The sequence below is a fragment of the Carassius gibelio genome, chromosome A11, assembly GCF_023724105.1.
Source record: "Carassius gibelio isolate Cgi1373 ecotype wild population from Czech Republic chromosome A11, carGib1.2-hapl.c, whole genome shotgun sequence".
Taxonomy (NCBI): Eukaryota; Metazoa; Chordata; class Actinopteri; order Cypriniformes; family Cyprinidae; genus Carassius; species Carassius gibelio.
This window is the reverse complement of record NC_068381.1, coordinates 21,496,660-21,516,316: the sequence shown is the minus strand read 5'-3', so window position 1 is coordinate 21,516,316 and position 19,657 is coordinate 21,496,660. Positions and strand designations below refer to the sequence as shown.

Genomic DNA, 19,657 nt, shown 5'->3' with positions numbered 1-19,657 from the left:
CCACTGATGATTACCATTACATCATTTCATATGAGAAGTTATGCAAAAGTACAATAAGCAAATAAATGAGGATTTAATGATAAGAAATGTCGGCAAATGTTACACATGTTACAAATTAATGCAGAAAACCAGTAAAATGTATTGTGTCAGCATTTGACAAAAAAGAAAAGCTATTCAAACAGCTCCACACAACTATTACAGAGTTTCCCCAAGTTTTCTTCTTTGCTTCTATATGAAAAGCTTTGTGTTTGCTCTATATGTGGACTAAAGTTTGATGAATTCTATTGAATAATGTGCCTTTGCTCAAAATTGGAGTAAAAAACATTAAGCTATATGAACACCTTTGAGCTGTGACTCAATCATGCAGTTCAATCAGGCATTCATCTCTCTTCTCTCAGTCTGCAAACCACTAGTTGTTTGTGATTAAATCCAAAATATATTGGCCATATATAACACATGAGTGATTTTGACAGTGACCTCAGTATTTTTTACATTTACATATATTTGTTTCTTGGGTGAGTACACCGTTAAGTGCGTGTAATGTACTGTGAAATAAAGTGCAGCCGTGACATGAATTGTGGCTTGACACATGATCATTTTTTAACTCTATGACCTGGACTTACCTACTGGAAAAACTAGGCCATTTAAACTTGTATGTAAAATGTACACATACAGTATTCATTTATTGAAAATGTATTGAAAACTTAACATTGCTCATGTACAATATTAAATATCAGTATAAGTATTTGTACTGACTGGAATCATTGAAAACTTGTACAAATATATTCAAATGTAGTCATGTCTAAATCTACATCTAATTCATTAAATAAATAATAAAACAACATCAGGCACTTGATAGACATGATCAGGCAACATGCTGCATTACGTGATGTTTTTCTATAAAGTGATAACTTGCTTCTTTCTGATGATGTCAGAGAGACCGTGGTCACCTGTTGGTGTTGCTGAGGTTGCTGGAAGATATGAATTAAAGTGTTTCCGTCAGCGAGTCCATGTCCCTCCAAACACAATCTGAGCCAGCAGAGAAAACCTGTCTGGTCAAGATGAAGACCTCAAATCCTTAACTGATAAAACCTGCATCACTTTACATTGTGCTTATTGTCTAAACAGTGTGGACATACAGTAATCTGCAGAAATATGGCCTGAGAACATACACCTACTGTAAATCAGTTTCTTTCTGTGTAAATGTGTTTATGCGGTTTAAGGTAAAAAAAAAAAAAAAAAAAAAAAAACAAAACATTATTTTCCACATACTGTACATTGTTTCTCCTCTTTGCGCCGCCTTCTGAAACTTGATTATTTTTTCAAGGCTCATCGGTCTGAAAAGAGCGGTGTGGTCTAATTGGCCAGCTATTCAGTACATTGTGATTGGCCGAATACCTCAAGTGTGTAACGGGAATGTTATGCCTCTTAAAGGGGTCATATGATGCAATTTCAATTTGAAAATGTTCAGGATCTTGGTGCATAAAGAAGATATTTAAAGTCTCAAATCCAAAGAGATATTCTTTATAAAAGTTAAAACTCTGCCACACACCCCTAAAATGGCTCATTCAAACACGCCCCCAACCTCTAAATCACTATGTGGAAATATCTGCGTAATGCCGCCCAAATGTTCACGCAAAGAAAGAAGTTGTGGTTTCAGTAAACATTTAGTGTTGAAGCAGTCGTGTCAGAGAGATGTGTGTGTTTCTAGGAGAAAGAAAAGTACTTTATTTGGTTTTCTGAGAGTAGATGCATTTAGGAATCTTTAAGATTACTTACAACAGAACAGCAACACATTTTATGGACGACTGTTTTGTGAACCTAGGAGAGGAGGTGATTCTGACTGCTACAACAATCTGGCACTTCTGAATCAGCTAAGTATGTTTTGTTATCAGTTTAAGTATTTGCTATTGACTGTTCAAATGCGTTGTTTTGCATGTTGTGTGTCTGTGTGCGTGTGTGTGTGTGTGTGCACGAGAGAGAGAGAGAGAGAGAGAGAGAGATAGGGTCACACAGTGTAGTCAGCTGTCTTAATGTCTGTGGCTTGTGTTCTGCAAACACATACGAGCTTCATCACTGAGTCTGTCATGCTACTCTGTTCCCCTTTCGGGCTTGAACTGATGATAAAACTAACTGTGCTTGTCAGAAGGAGGGACTTTGTAGAAATCGATACATTTGAGAGAGGCGGGGCAAAGAGAACCTACCAAAATGTACATTATTTGAAAAATTATGTGTTTTTTAAACATTAAAGCATGTCAACATATTCTGTTACACCAAATACACAAAATCATGATCTTTAAAAAAAAGCATCGTATGACCCCTTTAACATATTGTAATGCCCTGTCCGGCCGGAGCGACAAAACATAAACATACAAACCCATTATAAACGTGATATAAACATGATCTTAACTTTTATAAACAATATCTCTTTGGATTTGAGACTTTAGTCTTTGCAACTTTACAAATTTTCTTTATGCACCAAGAGCTTGTAATACTCCAAAGAGAAAGGAAAATTTGAAATCACATCATATGACTCCTGTAAATGGAAGCAAGTCTAAATTTAATAAATATAATTCAATCCCATTTACAAAACAATGATTAAGCAGAATTTATTGTGGAATCAAGTGCCAATTTAGACAATAATGATTTTGTTCGTTTAACTGTTTCTTCTGAATACTCCACCTGCTTTACTTTACGACCAAATTCTCCGCTAGTCAAAGCTAGCATGTCCAACATAACAAGGAAAGAAAATGGAATGGGAACAGAACAGCATTCCTTCTCTCTCCCCTTTCTGTCTGTCAGTCATTTCTCTGGTGGCGCCAGGTTTCCACTCCTTCAGCACAAATGGAGCTGGATGTTTTAAGAGCCGGTCTATGTCACTCAAGCATTTCTGCCTTATAAACACATAAAGCCAATTCAGCCTAAGTTACTACATAAACACAGTGATCAGGTTGCATTCTCACCCACTCACTCGCCCATCACCCTCTGCCTTGGGTTTCACAGAACATTACGTGTAAGAACTATGTCTATCAGCATTTTAGAGACCTAGAAGTGTTGATATGCATGCCAGAACTACACATACACACACACACACTCACACTCACAAAACAAAATAACATAATGTTACAAGGACTATGCATTCGTTCTTTATTTATCTTTATTTATTGTATTTATTTTTTGGTGAATCTATATACACATGTACCAGAGAGATGTAATTTTCAGCCTAGTGTGCAATGATTATTGCTTTTTAAAGATGCTGTTAAAGTTAATATTAGTTCAACTTGTAAAAATGTGTCTTGTGACCCTGCATCATGTTCCATTATGTCTGTATGTGAACACCCACTTTAATTATAAGAAAATATGTTACACAATAGACTACAATAATTCAATTCAATGCCGTATAATATGTTCTACAATTTGAAATGACTGTTTTCTATTTGAATATATTTTAAAATGTAATTTATTCCTGTGATGAAAAGCAGAATTTTCATCATTACTCCATTATTCAGTGTCACATGATCTTCCAGAAATCATTCTAATAAGCAGTTTAGCTTAAGATCGATTGATTGATAGAACGATCAGTTGATTTATGAATTTTAAAAACTGAATTTTTTTTTAATCAATGTTTGTGTAGTGTAGTTGTTGTATTTTTTTTAAAAGTATATTAACTAAATGCATCAGTCTATGCAAAAAAATAGCTTTATAAACAATTTACACAGAAATGTGTTCTGCTTTGGTTTTATGATTTGGGTCTGTAATTTTTCTTCTCATGGCTTTGTTCTAATTCCAGTCAAATTATTTAGGGCATCTACCCAGAATGAGGTCCATATATTTTAAAGTTTGAATATCTGCTGTGAGCAAAAAGATAAATAAAGATAAATAAAGATAAATAGATATAGATAAATAAAATAAAATAAATCAAAATATAAATGGGTTGTGACTTTGGAATGTCTCTAATACAGATTTCTGTGGTGTTTGGGAATGAAGCATCCTTTCATAGTTTGCCAAATGTCACATCATCAATATTGCACATTTGATCTCAGCTGAGGTTGTGATTAGATCACTGGCAGTATTTATGTGACCCTCGGTTCACGTTCAAGTCTTGAGAAGCCAAAGTTGCTGTCAAAGCCAAGGTCAAAGTCAAATTCACCCTCTCTCACAAACTCTTCATCTGTCTCTCCCAGCTCTCCTCCCCCAGCCCCCCTGATTCTTTATGAGATTTCTCTTCTATACCTTCTCTCATTTTGCTCTTGTTAAACGTGCAGTGAATATACGGGGAGGATGAGAAAGAGAGAATGAGAGGCATGTTTAGGGGATCCGCTCCATTCAGTAGGAGGAGGGGGAAGGGATGCCTCTGTGGGGTTCTGAAGACCCCGTTTTAGCTGTTTTTCTCTCATGGAGAGTGAGGGGACAGCTGCTGCTGGAGTGAATGGCTGGCCAAGGTGACTCACTGCCAATAAACTGCCGCTCAGGCCTTGCTCAGACCACAGATGGGATTTACGGGCGATCTTGAGACTGGACCTCTAGTAAAAAGCCAGTCATCCAGGCCTGAGGAATTTAGGGTCCAGGAAACAAGAGCATGAGGGGAGAGAGGGTCTCTAGAGGTGAAAGTTGAACCGAGTGACAGCGTGCACTTTATGCAAAATATATATCACTGAATCCACACGGTGGTGTTTAAATTGGGCAAACCGTGTTAGATTATATGTCTGTGTCTGTATGGCTGGTGTCCAGGGTGTTTATGAATCTGACTGTTGTAGCATTTGGGTGCGTGACAGCAAGTTTAACATTTGCTGAGGTGTCAGTCAAAACATATTATCAATTCATTCATCTGTCCTGGTGTTCATTTTTTCCATCTCTCTTCTCTTTCAACACCTCTGCTTCTCAATGTTCTCACATAATATTTATCTTCCAGCTCATACCCCTGGGTAGAGTCTTCCTAATGCATTTGACAACTTCAATCATCATCCATTCAGTATTCCTCTCGTTCATTCTTAATATTCTTTAAAATGGCAACCCATTCCAATTTATTCATAGACTTTGATGATGCAGCATTACTAAATAATTAACTTAGCCAAGGGAAAGACTTACTCTAAACAGTTAAGGGAAAAGGGATGGGGGGGGGGGGGTCATTTAAAGTATAAATAGATTTTTTTTAAATTTCAAGAGTGATGTTTTCAGTGCATAATTTGTCCGTGGGGGTAGAAGGTAATCACCTTAGTAATCACCACTAATCATCTGTTCTTTTTCTTTTGGATTTCCGCAGCGGTGGAGACCCAGAGCACAAGCTCAGAGGAGATGGTTCCCAGTTCTCCTTCTCCACCCCCTCCTCCTCGTGTCTATAAACCCTGCTTTGTGTGCCAGGACAAATCTTCTGGCTACCATTATGGGGTCAGCTCTTGTGAAGGCTGCAAGGTATGGATTTGTTGTTGTTGTTGTTGTTTTACCCAAATACAGACATCCATAAACAAATAAATATTATTTATTTTAATAAGATCATACTGTACACAATACTTAATCAGCATATTTTGTTAGGACCAAGCCAAAATTTTACTTAATGTACTGTAGGTGTCACAGTCATGGTTCATTTAGCTCACCCCAGTTCATTAATTCCTGCTGTCCTTTGATTAGTCAATTCAGTTCACCTGTGTTTGGTTAGTTATCATCCTCACCTGTCTGTCGCTCGTTATCTCACTCTATTTAAGTTCCTCTTTCAGTTCAGTTAGCAGCTAGTTATTAGCAGTGTGTGCTGCTTGTGTTACCCTGTGTTTTCTATGAATCTTCATCATCTTGGATTATATTAAATGTTATTTGGATTATCTTCATCTTCATGCGCCTCCCTTCACAAGAGCGTGACTCCAATCCTCCAGCTGCACCTCGTCGATCTGTTCCACCGCTTCGTTCGGGCTCTTCCCTCCCTCCAGCTTCACCTTGGTCCTCTGTTGCTCCGGCTCCACCGCGGGTGACTGGATCCCCACCTACGCCTCGGTCACCTGAGCCATCTGGACCCTCCCCACTGCCCGGGCTCCTCTCCCACCTTCTCAGCCACTGTTGGACGGCTCCCTGGAGTCATCAGCCATTCCTCCACCATGGCTCCTCCCTCCATCGGCTCCACAGTGGGCCATCATGCTGGTTACAGTCTGGGTCCTGTCTGGCTCCTCCTGTCTCCATCCTGGCTACTCTCTCTGTCTGATCCGCCATGATTCCTCCCTCTGTCAACACCACCTTGGTCATCCACCTCCTATGTCCTCCTCCTTAGTCCCCTCCATCCCTCCTTTGTTTTTGTTATGGCACAAAGTCGTGTCTGGCCGGAGGGGGGAGTACTGTCACAGTAATGGAATTCTTTGGTGTTTTCATTTGGTTTCTGTCGTCCTTTGATTAGTTAATTCAGGTCACCTGTGTTTGATTAGTTATCATCCTCATCTCTCTTTCCCTCGTTATCTTATCCTACATAAATTCCCCTTTCAGTTCAGTTTGCGGCCAATTATTAAAGGTGCAATAGGAGATCTTGGAAAATGCTAACATTAGCCTGCAAGCACTGAAAGTGAACGTCCCACCCTCCCTGCAATCGCTGTCCAAAGCCACGCCCCCTAAACTCACAAACCAGAATACTAGAGACAACATATTTAACATGAAATAAACCCCTGTTCAGGGAGTAGGGAGCAATGAACAAGGTATAGGGATCATATCGATTGGAACATGGTTCATTGACCGCTCGAGTTGGTCATCTGAATCGGTTGTGTTAACTCAGTAAGACATAGAAAATATGTGCGCGAGCACTGGAATTGGAAAACGCTGGACTACATCATGTGTCATTAGCCAGCGAGAAAACTTAAAAAATACTACAATACCAGGAAGGAAGATGTTGTTGATGTTTGTCTGCCATTCTAGCTCTGTCTGCACAGCGTGCGTGTATGCGCTAATGATGTATTCTGTCTGCGTGAACAGGGTGCGCAGAGGTATGCAGATACATACGTTGACAGGTAGGTAGCTATATTTAAAATGCTCGGACTGAAGTGTTTTGATTGAACGTACATTTCTTGGTCCTACGCCTTCCACAGAATATATAAATACAAATAAATAAATGTAAACCACTTAACTTAATGATTGCTATCGGGATGTGAAGAAACTTTCAACCAGTAACAAAACAAAAGCAAAAAAGCTATCACCTATTGCACCTTTAATTGTGTATGCTGCTTTTGTTACCGTGTTTTGTATGGATCTTCATAATCTTGGATTACTGTTAAATATCATTTGGATTACTTTTGTCTTCATGTGCCTCTCTTCAGAAGAGGTTGACATTAGGTCAACATAATAGTAAGTTTTTATTTTTATTTTTATTTTTTGCCATGAATAAAACCTAAATTAACTATAATATGAAAGTAGAATTTTCACCTAAGATAATACTAAAAAAAAAAAAATTATGAAGAGTGTTATTTGTTAGGTTTTTTTAGACAAACTTCAAAAAGGCCAATGTAAAATGCACTTCTAAACATGACGTGGTTGTTTCACTTTTATAAGTGCACAGTACTCAAATACACAAAACAAAACCTGAGCATGTATTCTCTAATATTAATCATGTTTCAACCCCATAGTGGGAAAAAAAAAATATATATGGCAAATTCAGCTTACTCTAAAGATTTTGACAAATAAGACATGTCTATTACATGTAATTACATTATATCACAACACATGCATAAAACTAGGCAAATGCAATGAAGTGCTGCCATCTAGTGTTCCTGCCAAGATCAAAGACCTTTGTTTTCATTCAAACATCTACTCTTTAGTGCCCTCTGCTGATTGCTCTGTTGAAGTTAATAAAGTTAGTTCTCTATTAAACAACATTCTGAGTAATTTCCATAATCTAAGCTTCGTGAAATCACAGAGCCTTTTATTTTAGAGTTCAAAAATGAATCATGAACTTCCCTTTATTTCCAGTTTATATTTTTGTGTTTCTGTCTCTCTCCCTTATCTCCGTATCAGGGGTTTTTCCGTCGCAGTATCCAGAAGAACATGGTGTACACCTGCCACAGAGACAAAAACTGCCAGATCAGCAAGGTGACACGGAATCGCTGTCAGTACTGCCGGCTGCAGAAGTGCTTTGAGGTTGGCATGTCTAAGGAAGGTAAGAGTCAAAGCAGTGGCTTATCACCAGCTATACTGTTCTCAGTCCACACAACCAATAAAGACATGCAAGTTGTATTTTAGAGTAGTGGCAAAATATCTTGTTTTGAGGTAGCTGGCATGAACAAAACCTAAAAGTAGCTATACTACACAAGGAGCATTTATTGTTGTTGTTGTTTTCCATGAATGCTGCATGGTTGGTTCATTTTGTATTTTTTGTATTTGTCTTTATTTTTAAGCGGTCCGAAATGACAGGAATAAGAAAAAGAAGGACATAAAAGAAGAGGTGGTTCTTCCGGAAAGCTATGAGCTGAGTGGAGAACTGGAAGAACTTGTTAATAAAGTCAGCAAAGCACACAGGGAAACCTTCCCTTCACTCTGTCAGCTCGGGAAATACACAACTGTGAGTCCTGAGCTCTCACACACTCATCTTCACACATCTATTAAACCACATTAACAGTTTAATTGGGACAGCAAATCCACTTTTTGTCCTGCATCAAGATTTTAGGATAAAATGAAAGAAGGAGGGGGGTGGGGTGGGAGGGACTAGTTACATCTTATGCTGTGACTAGTCCCAATTTTATCTATCTATCTATCTATCTATCTATCTATCTATCTATCTATCTATCTATCTATCTATCTATCTATCTATCTATCTATCTATCTATCTATCTATCTCTGTCTGTTAAATGAAATATTGACATTCACTGCAATGAATGTATGAATGAATACTTTATTGTCCCATTTTAGAGAAATTGATCTTGGACAAGCATGACATGGCGAGTACACAACATAAAACTGACACAGCACAGTACATGACATACAATGAGTTATGCATGTTACATACAATAAATGCTTCATGAGTGCTTACAGCGCCAAATGAAAGCATAATTTTAGCACCATCTATATGCTATTATGCCTAACTTTTTTTGCAAATAGAGAGATAAAATAAATGATCACTAGTTTGAAATAAAATCTAAATTAAACTTGTGAATAATGGATATATGAGCCTGGGATTTTCATTAGTCAAGACTGCATTGTAGATATTATTCATGTGAATGTCGAGTCAGAAATGCATTACAGATACAGCATGTGCATTGTGAATAGTCTTTATTTTCATCTGGCTAGTCAAAACTGAAATGTAACCAGTAATACTAAAACCTTTTCCTGTTTTTCTCTCTGTTTCAGAATTCCAGTGCGGATCATAGGGTTCAGCTGGATCTTGGGCTGTGGGATAAGTTCAGTGAGCTCTCCACAAAGTGCATTATAAAGATTGTGGAGTTTGCTAAACGTCTGCCAGGTTTTACTTCACTCACCATTGCAGACCAGATCACCTTACTGAAATCTGCCTGCCTTGATATACTGGTAAATACAACAAAAACTATATGCATATAATCAATGTAACACAGTTCATAGTCATGGGAAGGAGGAGGCGGGAACCGGTGAACATCTAAATAAAACTTTAATAATAAAATAAATGCAAACAGAACCAAAACACAAAATAAAGTCCAGACCTGGTCCTCTCTCGTCTAACGCTGTCGACACTCCTCCTTCTATCGTTCCGGAGCTCCTCCGTCAGACTCCAGACCGCTCTGTTCCCACGCATCAACAACCTGGAATATACAACAAAGTTTCTTTGTATTCTTGCATTGAAAGAATAAATGTAGCAGCACATTGAAAGTGGGTAGAATGTAAGGTTCTAAGTTTTACATTTTACTACAACAGATGCAACATCTTAGGGACAGTTCACCAAAAGAATCCAAATTCTGTCATCATTTGCTCGCTTGCTCTCTCTCTCTCTCTCTCTCTCTCTCTCTCTCTCTCTCTCTCTACACTTGTTCCAAACCTGAATGAGTTTCTTTCTTCTGCTGAATTCTGAAGAATGAGGTTGCAGTTGACGGTAGCCATTGACTTCCATAACATTTTTCAAAACATTTGTGTTTGTGTGTGTCCAGCAGTAAATGATGACAGAATTTTCTCTTTTAGGTGAACTATCCCTTAAGGCTGATTCATGTGGCATGGACAGATGCGGACAAGTGGCAACAGACATGTTTGACAGATTTTTATCGGATCAGTATGTTCCTCCTTTCAGTGTCTGCTGGCGTTGGTCTGCGATTGTTTGTTGGTTCTAGAAATGTCTGAGAGGTGACATATTGTAATATGGTGACTTTTGGCTTTGGTCTACGTCTGTCTGTGCAGCATGGATGGGCCTTTAGAAATTCAGTTCACATGACGTGGGATTATGAGAAGAAGAAAAAAGAGAGACCGTGCATGGTAGTTTTTTTATTTTTCTTAATTGTGGAATTCAACTTTACAGATGTTACGGATTTGTACTCGCTACACACCAGAACAGGACACTATGACCTTCTCGGATGGACTGACCCTCAACAGAACACAGATGCACAACGCTGGCTTCGGTCCACTCACAGACCTGGTGTTTGCTTTCGCCGGGCAGCTCCTGCCTCTGGAGATGGACGACACAGAGACAGGGCTCCTTAGCGCCATCTGCCTCATCTGCGGAGGTACTGCTGTCTCTCAGTGTGGTCCTTTATTTCTTCGACTCCTTGTAGATCAAATACTCAATTACAATAGGAAATTATGACTTGGGTTAACAGTAAATAGCTGATATAGTTAAAATCTTTTGAGTGAGTAAGTTCTATGGTGTGCTTACCTTATCTCGGAGTGACGTTTTAATCTTTGCACCTTCAGCTGTAGCTGCTCTGGTTGTCCTGCTCCTTTCATAAACATTTCGACTCTCATGCCTGTCTGTGATTGAACTCTAACTGACATGTCATGCCTCTCTGAATGAGTAGACCGCATGGACCTGGAGGAACCTCATCGGGTGGACCAGCTACAGGAGCCTCTGCTAGAGGCGTTAAAGATCTACGCTCGCCGCCGACGCCCCAACAAACCTCACATGTTCCCACGAATGTTGATGAAGGTCACTGACCTCAGAGGCATCAGCACCAAAGGTACGTTACACAGTATCAAAAATGTGATAAAGTCTTGTAAATTGACATTGTGATATGTTTCAAGTGCACTCACCGAGTTGATAACTGCTGAGAGCACCACCTAGTGGTACTATCTGACTTCAACTAGATGCAAACTCTATTAATGTACAAGCTAGAAGTCTTCATGGATCGGCTTAGATCTGAAAATACGATGTCCGACCGAAGACTCAAGAAGGTTCAGGTCCAAAATTCTGAGGAATGCCTCAGACACGGGTTACAATTGACATTGGTAGCTTTAAATCTCAGGTAATTTTGCCAAATGGACCCCAAAAGACCCAAGATCTTTTAAAATATGCCAACTTTCCATTATTTGTTTATTATTTCATGCATGTGGGGTCCAAGAAGTGACTTGGGCCAATTTTGGTCAGGCCTGAGACCTGAGAACACCTCTACTACACACCAATGATACATATGTAAAATATGGACCTAAATGAAGAGATTAAAACCACAAACCATGAAGATGATTATCTTTGTGTGTGTGTTTAGGAGCGGAGCGAGCCATCACTTTAAAGATGGAGATCCCAGGGCCCATGCCGCCTCTGATCAGAGAGATGCTGGAGAACCCTGAGATCTTTGAAGAGAAATCTGACTCTAAAGATGCTGTTTCGGCCCCCCTGCCACCTCCCGCCATCCAGGCCATCAAACAAGAGAGGGATGAGGAATCTGCTCTGGAGGATGAAGAAGATGAGGATGATGAGTGTGTGGAGGAGGGACGGGACCAAGCAGGGGACAGTGAGGATGAGGAATGGGGACTCCTGCAAGTGGACATGGGCGGAGCTAGAACGAGTGCGGCAGGAAGAGCACAGTGACCGCTGGACATACAGACAACAGCCACAAACATTTGATATCAGACACCTGATCAGTTGCTACGAACAGATTCATTCAGTCAAACAAACAACATTTACTTTCTTCATAATGACTCAAAAATATAACCTTCATATGACAAAAAAATAAAACAAAGGTTTCCCTCAACTATCCAAAAGCAGAAGAGAAAAAATGGATCATTAAAAGAGAAAACCTCAAGAACGTGCCAGCACTGTTACTTCAGACGGTGTGACTAACTGAACAGAGGGAAGAAAGAGTGCAAGACCAGAGAATGATAAACCATCGTGCCATATCTGGAAGTTACTTGTTGTAAGCATTTTTTGTACTTCATTTGGAGATGCCAAATATTTGAGAATGCATCCCAAAGCCTTGTTATGTAAGGGAAATATTTTTCATGACTGTATATGGATGCACATGCAGAATTGATCAATGATGGAAAAAAGGCAAACAACCACATACATGACAGTGGTCTAAAAACTGTTTCAAAACGTACATTTTTCTGCATAATGTAACTTGATGTTTCATTGTCTCAGTTATATTTCATTTTGTATATTTTCAGCAACTCTTTGTTTCTTTCAGTATGTTTTATGTGTTATAGACATATTCCAAATTCACAGCCATACAGCTCTGCGTCTGAAATTGACACTTACACCAGCATTAGGGTGTTGGGCATTAGAAGACTGTAAAATTACATTTTTAGATTGACAAAAGAGTAAATTAAATTATTACAAACCAAACATTTCACTCAGGGCAAATCAAGGACCAACGGTTGATCTTCTAGTCTCATAGATTAGAATCTGCATGCACTATTCACATATATTTTATCTTCAGCTATGCTATATCGTTAAGCAAAAAGTAACATTAAAAGCTGAAATGTAACATTTTACTCTGGGATCTAGAAGAGTTGCATGGTTAGGTATTAAAAGCAATAACATAATGATATGTTAAACAAAGAAAGAGAGTCAAATATGAGCTGAGCATCTCAACAACTATGAGCAGTGGTGTCCACAAGCTGTTCCTGTCAGTTTCGTAATAACTGACTATAAATACATTCATTTCTCTGAGGTGTGTGCACACCACTGATAACAACGTTATACCTCGTCACAAAACAGAACAGTGTTACAAAACAAGTCATAAGCTTCTGTTTGCTGCATATATAGACGCAGTACTGTAAGATATTTGGGATAGAGCCATGTGGTTTAAGATTGTAAGCTGCGTGCATTTGTACTTGTATACTACATGCTTAAAAGTGTAAAGAGTGCTCTTTTTCCGCTTTCATCTTTCTACTCTTTATTTACTTTTAAACCATTTTATTTGAATGCATCAAAAGGACATCTCAGACTTTTCAACCTTTTTTGTAATGCTGTTATCTTAAAATATTTTCAAATATAAACAAACACATCATAGGCTACACATTTATTTGTATTATTATTTATTGCTTATTTATCCTCATCTTGTTAGATTTTTGTTCTATCTGTAGTCAGTGATGCACATGATGAACTGTGTTTGCTCCCAGAATTCCTTGTCTATCTCTATTGGCATCCTCTCACAGTGTGGAGGAGTACGTCTGTATGTACCACCAATGTAATGATCAGCCGAAATTTAAGTATGCTTAGACTACAAAATGAGATCTTTCCAAAGATTTTAGAGCAGAATGAATGCATGATTACCACAGGGTGCGCTGGATAAATCTGCAGTGATCATAAGTCTAGCAGCTTAGTGTAAATGCACTGATCCGGATATGTGACAGGGTAAATATGGCCTGCAGCGGCAGCAGTAAACAGTGGTACTCCTTAGATTTATTTGATCTCTTCTAGACTCTATACTTGGATCTTCAGACCAAAGATAAATTTGCAGTTTAAGTTTCGGCATGTACATATGGTGTGTACTGTATGTTCACAATGCAATTAACCAAGGGAACATAGCCATGTCTCTGGAAATATGATAAAAGTCCCTAAAAATGCATTAACTGTTCACCTATGTCAGTTCAACGTTGATAAATGTATAAATATAAATGTAGCAGTCATTGGCAAAGTGTAATTCAAGAAGGTCACAGGTTAATATTTTTGTGAAATATCAGAGCAAATGTTTTTGGCATACTTTTTTTCCTCCTCCTCCAGACTCAATGTCTGTGTGGTGAATTAAATATTTTAGATTTTATATCAGAGATGTTTGCTTTTTATTTTCTTTCTTAAATAGTGTTTATCTTTTTTGCTTTTATTTTGTGATTTAGTGCAGTAGAGGTAAAATGTTCCTTATTGAAGAATGGTGGTTTGGAACATGTGTGTATGATCTGTTTGGTTAGTTGCATTATTTGTTGCTAAATTTGTAATTTTATTTGTGGCTTTGTATCTCTTTTGGGTTTTAAGGCATTTAAGGCTAAGAGGAATACATAAACAAGTGTGTGTTTTAATGCACATTTTTAATTTTACAAAATTATTTGTGTTGATTTGTGTTTATTAGTCTTTTCTACTAAGTCTTTATATGTGGTTTTACAAAAGCAGCGTATGTGTTCTTTCTTACAAAATGAACCCCTTTTAGCATAATTTTAAGCAAGCATTAAAAGTTTGTTTGTATTTGTTTTTCTCCATGTCTCATCTTCCCATTTTAATTTGTGTTTTCTTGTCTTTAACATTTCTCTCGGTTATGTGCCTTGCAAGAAACATTTCAAATGCCTTTCACAACTTATTGTTACAAATATCTTACTGTGCCTGCAAATGAAAATCCCTAAAACAGGGATACAATATATCCACATAATGTCTGGCTACCTTTTTCTTTTTCTTCTATTTCTTTATATATATATATATATATATATATATATATATATATATATATATATATATATACTGTGCCACTGCAGATTTTGTTTTACAAATTTACCACACCATCAAAGATCCATTAAAAAGTAGAAATCAGAAATATTCAGATAATGAAGATAAGAATTTCAAAAAAATTACAACAATTAAATAATCCATATCCGACATGTCCATACTACACTTGCCGAAAGGTAAAGTGCACACTCACTGTTTCCCTGGTGTTTGTGTTCTTGATGTTTCTGTGCAGATACCCACGATCCTGAAGGCCAATGAGAGCCCCGGAGGCAGACGGACACACTGAAGAGGACTTCAAAATGTCTCCAGGCCCACTCATCATTTTAATCATACACTAGATTTAATTATATCGCATGGAATCGATCTTACTGATATAGATATTGTACCTCAATGTGATGATATTACAGACCATTTCCTTGTATTGTGCATGCTGGGAATCACTGATATTAACTGTATGGCTCAGCGTTATCATCTGTGCAGAACTATTGTTCCAGCCATCTAAGACAGATTTGCAAATAACCTGCCTGATTTACCTCAACTGCTCTTTGTACCCAAAAATACACATGAACTAGTCGAAATGACTAGCAACATGGGCACTATTTTCTCTAATACATTAGAAGCTGTTGCCCCCATCAAATTGAAAAAGGTTAGAGAAAAACGTACTGTGCCATGGTATAACAGTAATACTCACTCTCTCAAGAAAGAAACTTGTACTCTTGAACGCATGAAGAAAAACTAACTTAGAAGTTTTTAGAATTGCATGGAAAATCAGTATGTCCAGCTATAGACAGGCTCTAAAAACTGCTAGGGCAGAGCATATACACAAACTCATTTAAAATAACTAAAACAATCCAAGGTTTTTATTTAGCACAGTGGCTAGATTAACAAATAACAGTTTAATAGAAATGACTTTATGAATTTCTTCACTGATAAAATAGATGTAGATTCTACTTCAGTTTCATCCATTGCACCCAAAGATAAACTGCAGTGCTTTACAACTATAGGACAGGAAGAGCTAAATAAACTTATCACTGCATCTAAACCAACAACATGTTTATTAGATCCTGTACACACTAAATTACTGAAAGAGTTGTTAACTGTAGCTAAAGAATCGCTTCTAGGTCACGTCCCAAAACCATTCAAGCTGGTGGTTATTAAGCCTACTATTAAGAAACCACACCTAGATCCTAGTGAACTGGCAAATTATAGGCCCATTTCAAATCTTTAATTTACAGTATTGTTCAAAATAATAGCAGTACAATGTGACTAACCAGAATAATCAAGGTTTTTCGTATATTTTTTTATTGCTACGTGGCAAACAAGTTACCAGTAGGTTCAGTAGATTCTCAGAAAACAAATGAGACCCAGCATTCATGATATGCACGCTCTTAAGGCTGTGCAATTGGGCAATTAGTTGAATTAGTTGAAAGGGGTGTGTTCAAAAAAATAGCAGTGTGGCATTCAATCACTGAGGTCATCAATTTTGTGAAGAAACAGGTGTAAATCAGGTGGCCCCTATTTAAGGATGAAGCCAACACTTGTTGAACATGCATTTGAAAGCTGAGGAAAATGGGTCGTTCAAGACATTGTTCAGAAGAACAGCGTACTTTGATTAAAAAGTTGATTAGAGAGGGGAAAACCTATAAAGAGGTGCAAAAAATGATAGGCTGTTCAGCTAAAATGATCTCCAATGCCTTAAAATGGAGAGCAAAACCAGAGAGACGTGGAAGAAAACGGAAGACAACCATCAAAATGGATAGAAGAATAACCAGAATGGCAAAGGCTCAGCCAATGATCACCTCCAGGATGATCAAAGACAGTCTGGAGTTACCTGTAAGTACTGTGACAGTTAGAAGACGTCTGTGTGAAGCTAATCTATTTTCAAGAATCCCCCGCAAAGTCCCTCTGTTAAAAAAAAGGCATGTGCAGAAGAGGTTACAATTTGCCAAAGAACACATCAACTGGCCTAAAGAGAAATGGAGGAACATTTTGTGGACTGATGAGAGTAAAATTGTTCTTTTTGGGTCCAAGGGCCACAGGCAGTTTGTGAGACGACCCCCAAACTCTGAATTCAAGCCACAGTACACAGTGAAGACAGTGAAGCATGGAGGTGCAAGCATCATGATATGGGCATGTTTCTCCTACTATGGTGTTGGGCCTATTTATCGCATACCAGGGATCATGGATCAGTTTGCATATGTTAAAATACTTGAAGAGGTCATGTTGCCCTATGCTGAAGAGGACATGCCCTTGAAATGGTTGTTTCAACAAGACAATGACCCAAAACACACTAGTAAACGGGCAAAGTCTTGGTTCCAAACCAACAAAATTAATGTTATGGAGTGGCCAGCCCAATCTCCAGACCTTAATCCAATTGAGAACTTGTGGGGTGATATCAAAAATGCTGTTTCTGAAGCAAAACCAAGAAATGTGAATGAATTGTGGAATGTTGTTAAAGAATCATCGAGTGGAATAACAGCTGAGAGGTGCCACAAGTTGGTTGACTCCATGCCACACAGATGTCAAGCAGTTTTAAAAAACTGTGGTCATACAACTAAATATTAGTTTAGTGATTCACAGGATTGCTAAATCCCAGAAAAAAAAAATGTTTGTACAAAATAGTTTTGAGTTTGTACAGTCAAAGGTAGACAATGCTATTTTTTTGAACACACCCCTTTCAACTAATTGCCCAATTGCACAGCCTTAAGAGCGTGCATATCATGAATGCTGGGTCTTGTTTGTTTTCTGACAATCTACTGAACTTACTGGTAACTTGTTTGCCACGTAGCAATAAAAAATATACTAAAAACCTTGATTATTCTGGTTAGTCACATTGTACTGCTATTATTTTGAACAATACTGTATGTGCTCCTTCCTGCAAAAAAAAAAAAAAAAAAAAGATCTGTATGAAGAATTTCATTAATGTCCCACCATTGCACAGAAACTGAACTTGTTAAAATTACAAATGACTTGCTTCTTTAGTCTCACATAATTGCATTGGACAAAAGTGAAATACACTAGTCAAAAAGATCTATTAATAGTGTATTTGATACATAACATCACCAAATATGGGGAGACTTGCACACAGTTTCACAAATAAGAAATGTATGACTAAAAGTGTATTTCTGTCCGCAGCTGGAGAAAACTGGGTACAATATGAATTTATAGATAAAATGGGGCTAGTCAAGGTGTGTTTTAGCTCTGTTACTAGTACTTTTGTTATTTTTTTAGTTTGCTTAATACTTATATTGAGTATTTCAGTATATATACCTACTGTTACCATAGATGAGAGAATATCATCATCTGTGTGCTGAATAATTTCTCATGCCATCAGTTTACTCATCCTCTTTCTCTTTGGGTGTTTAGACTCATTTCATGAAAAAAAAAAAGTACCAGTATGCTACTAGTTTGGTTATGGCTGTTGAGCAATCATCATATCATGAAATAATAGCTCACTGACAAACCTCTGAATAGCCAAATTTGGTATTAAATATACTGATTATTTTTGTAATTCTTTTGTTTTCCCTCATTCATTTTCAACATTCATTACAAAACTCAGAATTTAAGATGTTTATTAATTTTCATCTAGTTTTGGTATATATATATATATATATATATATATATATATATATATATATATATATATATATATATATATATATATATAATGTATATGTGTGTGTGCATATGTAGGTATATTTGTATACTGTATGTACAAAAAAAGAATGCTGTCACAAGTCGGTCAGGGTCATCACAGCGCACTCCCTGACCTGAGTATTAATCACCAGCAACTATTCACGATTCAATCACCAATTTCTCCAGCATTATATAAGCACACACCTCAGTTCATCTCATCGTCCGATCTCGTGACTTATCAATGGAACATTCCACTGCCAAAGTTACTAGCATTGACTCCTTCAAACTTACCTCTTGTGCTTAACTTCTCTCCAGCAATACTCCATCTCCTTTCAGTGGCTCCAGCTATTCTCCTATACCTCCATTACCCACCATCACTGAGGCGTGTGCTCTCAACCGCAAGTCTGGTCACCACATACGGCAAGAATACATCCAGATTTCAAGTTCTCTCATCCTCCATCCACCTGAAACTCCCCTCTGTCTATACTTACCGGTTTCAATAAAATCCAGTATACCACTAACCCTCTGCCGCCAGTCCGTTTGTTACCAGAGATTGGACAGCAATGCTGAGGATGAGCAAACCCGACCCATTCCAGGAACTGGTGGATTCATTGCGGTGTTTATTGACATCTCACGCCACTTCCCCAGCTCTTTTGGCCAAGGCTCATCCACCACAACATCCTGCATCTTATTCTCTGGCTAACATTGTCTACTCCAGCCCGGTAGTCAGACCAGTGCCATACTCTGGATTGGCAGAGGACTGCAACTGGTTTCTCCTCCAGTGTTCTCTAGCCATTGAGACAACCTCAATTATATCCCAATGAACAATCAAAAATCACCTTTATCATTTCATCTCTCACAGGTCCCGCTCTGCGTTGGGCTGAGACGATATGGACACAAGCTGGTCCAGCTACCCGATCTCTGGAGAACTTCATCGCTCACTTCCGGGAAGTCTTTTGCACGACATAAGGTGATTCGTCAGTGGGTGAGCAATTGTATAATCTAAAACAGGGCAAGATGACCATACATCAGTATTCCGGCCAGTGGCTGGAATGAGGCATCCCTTCTCACAGCATTCTGTCAAGGTCTGGAACCCAAACTTCTCTTCCACCTGGCCGCATACGATGATTCATGTGGTCTGGAAAGATTCATTCAGCTCACTATAAGATGCTCCAACCATCTTCAATACTGCTTCCAAGACTGCTCACCAGCTCAACCACCCACACGGTACCG

General features: G+C 38.2%; 1 protein-coding gene across 3 annotated transcripts in view; it reads left to right on the top strand.

The window, feature by feature from the left end:
* The window catches only part of LOC128022668 (retinoic acid receptor gamma-A-like), a 34,974-nt gene extending 20,441 nt beyond the window's left edge, over positions 1 to 14,533 (top strand). For 2 of the 3 annotated variants that reach the window (XM_052610450.1, XM_052610451.1), the window contains 7 exons: positions 5,264 to 5,412; positions 7,981 to 8,122; positions 8,361 to 8,524; positions 9,310 to 9,486; positions 10,439 to 10,643; positions 10,935 to 11,093; positions 11,619 to 14,533. In XM_052610450.1, coding sequence (XP_052466410.1) covers positions 5,264 to 5,412; positions 7,981 to 8,122; positions 8,361 to 8,524; positions 9,310 to 9,486; positions 10,439 to 10,643; positions 10,935 to 11,093; positions 11,619 to 11,941 — 1,319 coding nt within the window. In that variant the 3' untranslated portion in view covers positions 11,942 to 14,533. Of the gene's footprint in view, positions 1 to 5,263; positions 5,413 to 5,846; positions 8,123 to 8,360; positions 8,525 to 9,309; positions 9,487 to 10,438; positions 10,644 to 10,934; positions 11,094 to 11,618 lie in introns of those variants that run through there. The other variant, XM_052610452.1, reaches the window with a different exon arrangement.
* The last annotated feature ends 5,124 nt before the right edge of the window (positions 14,534 to 19,657 follow it).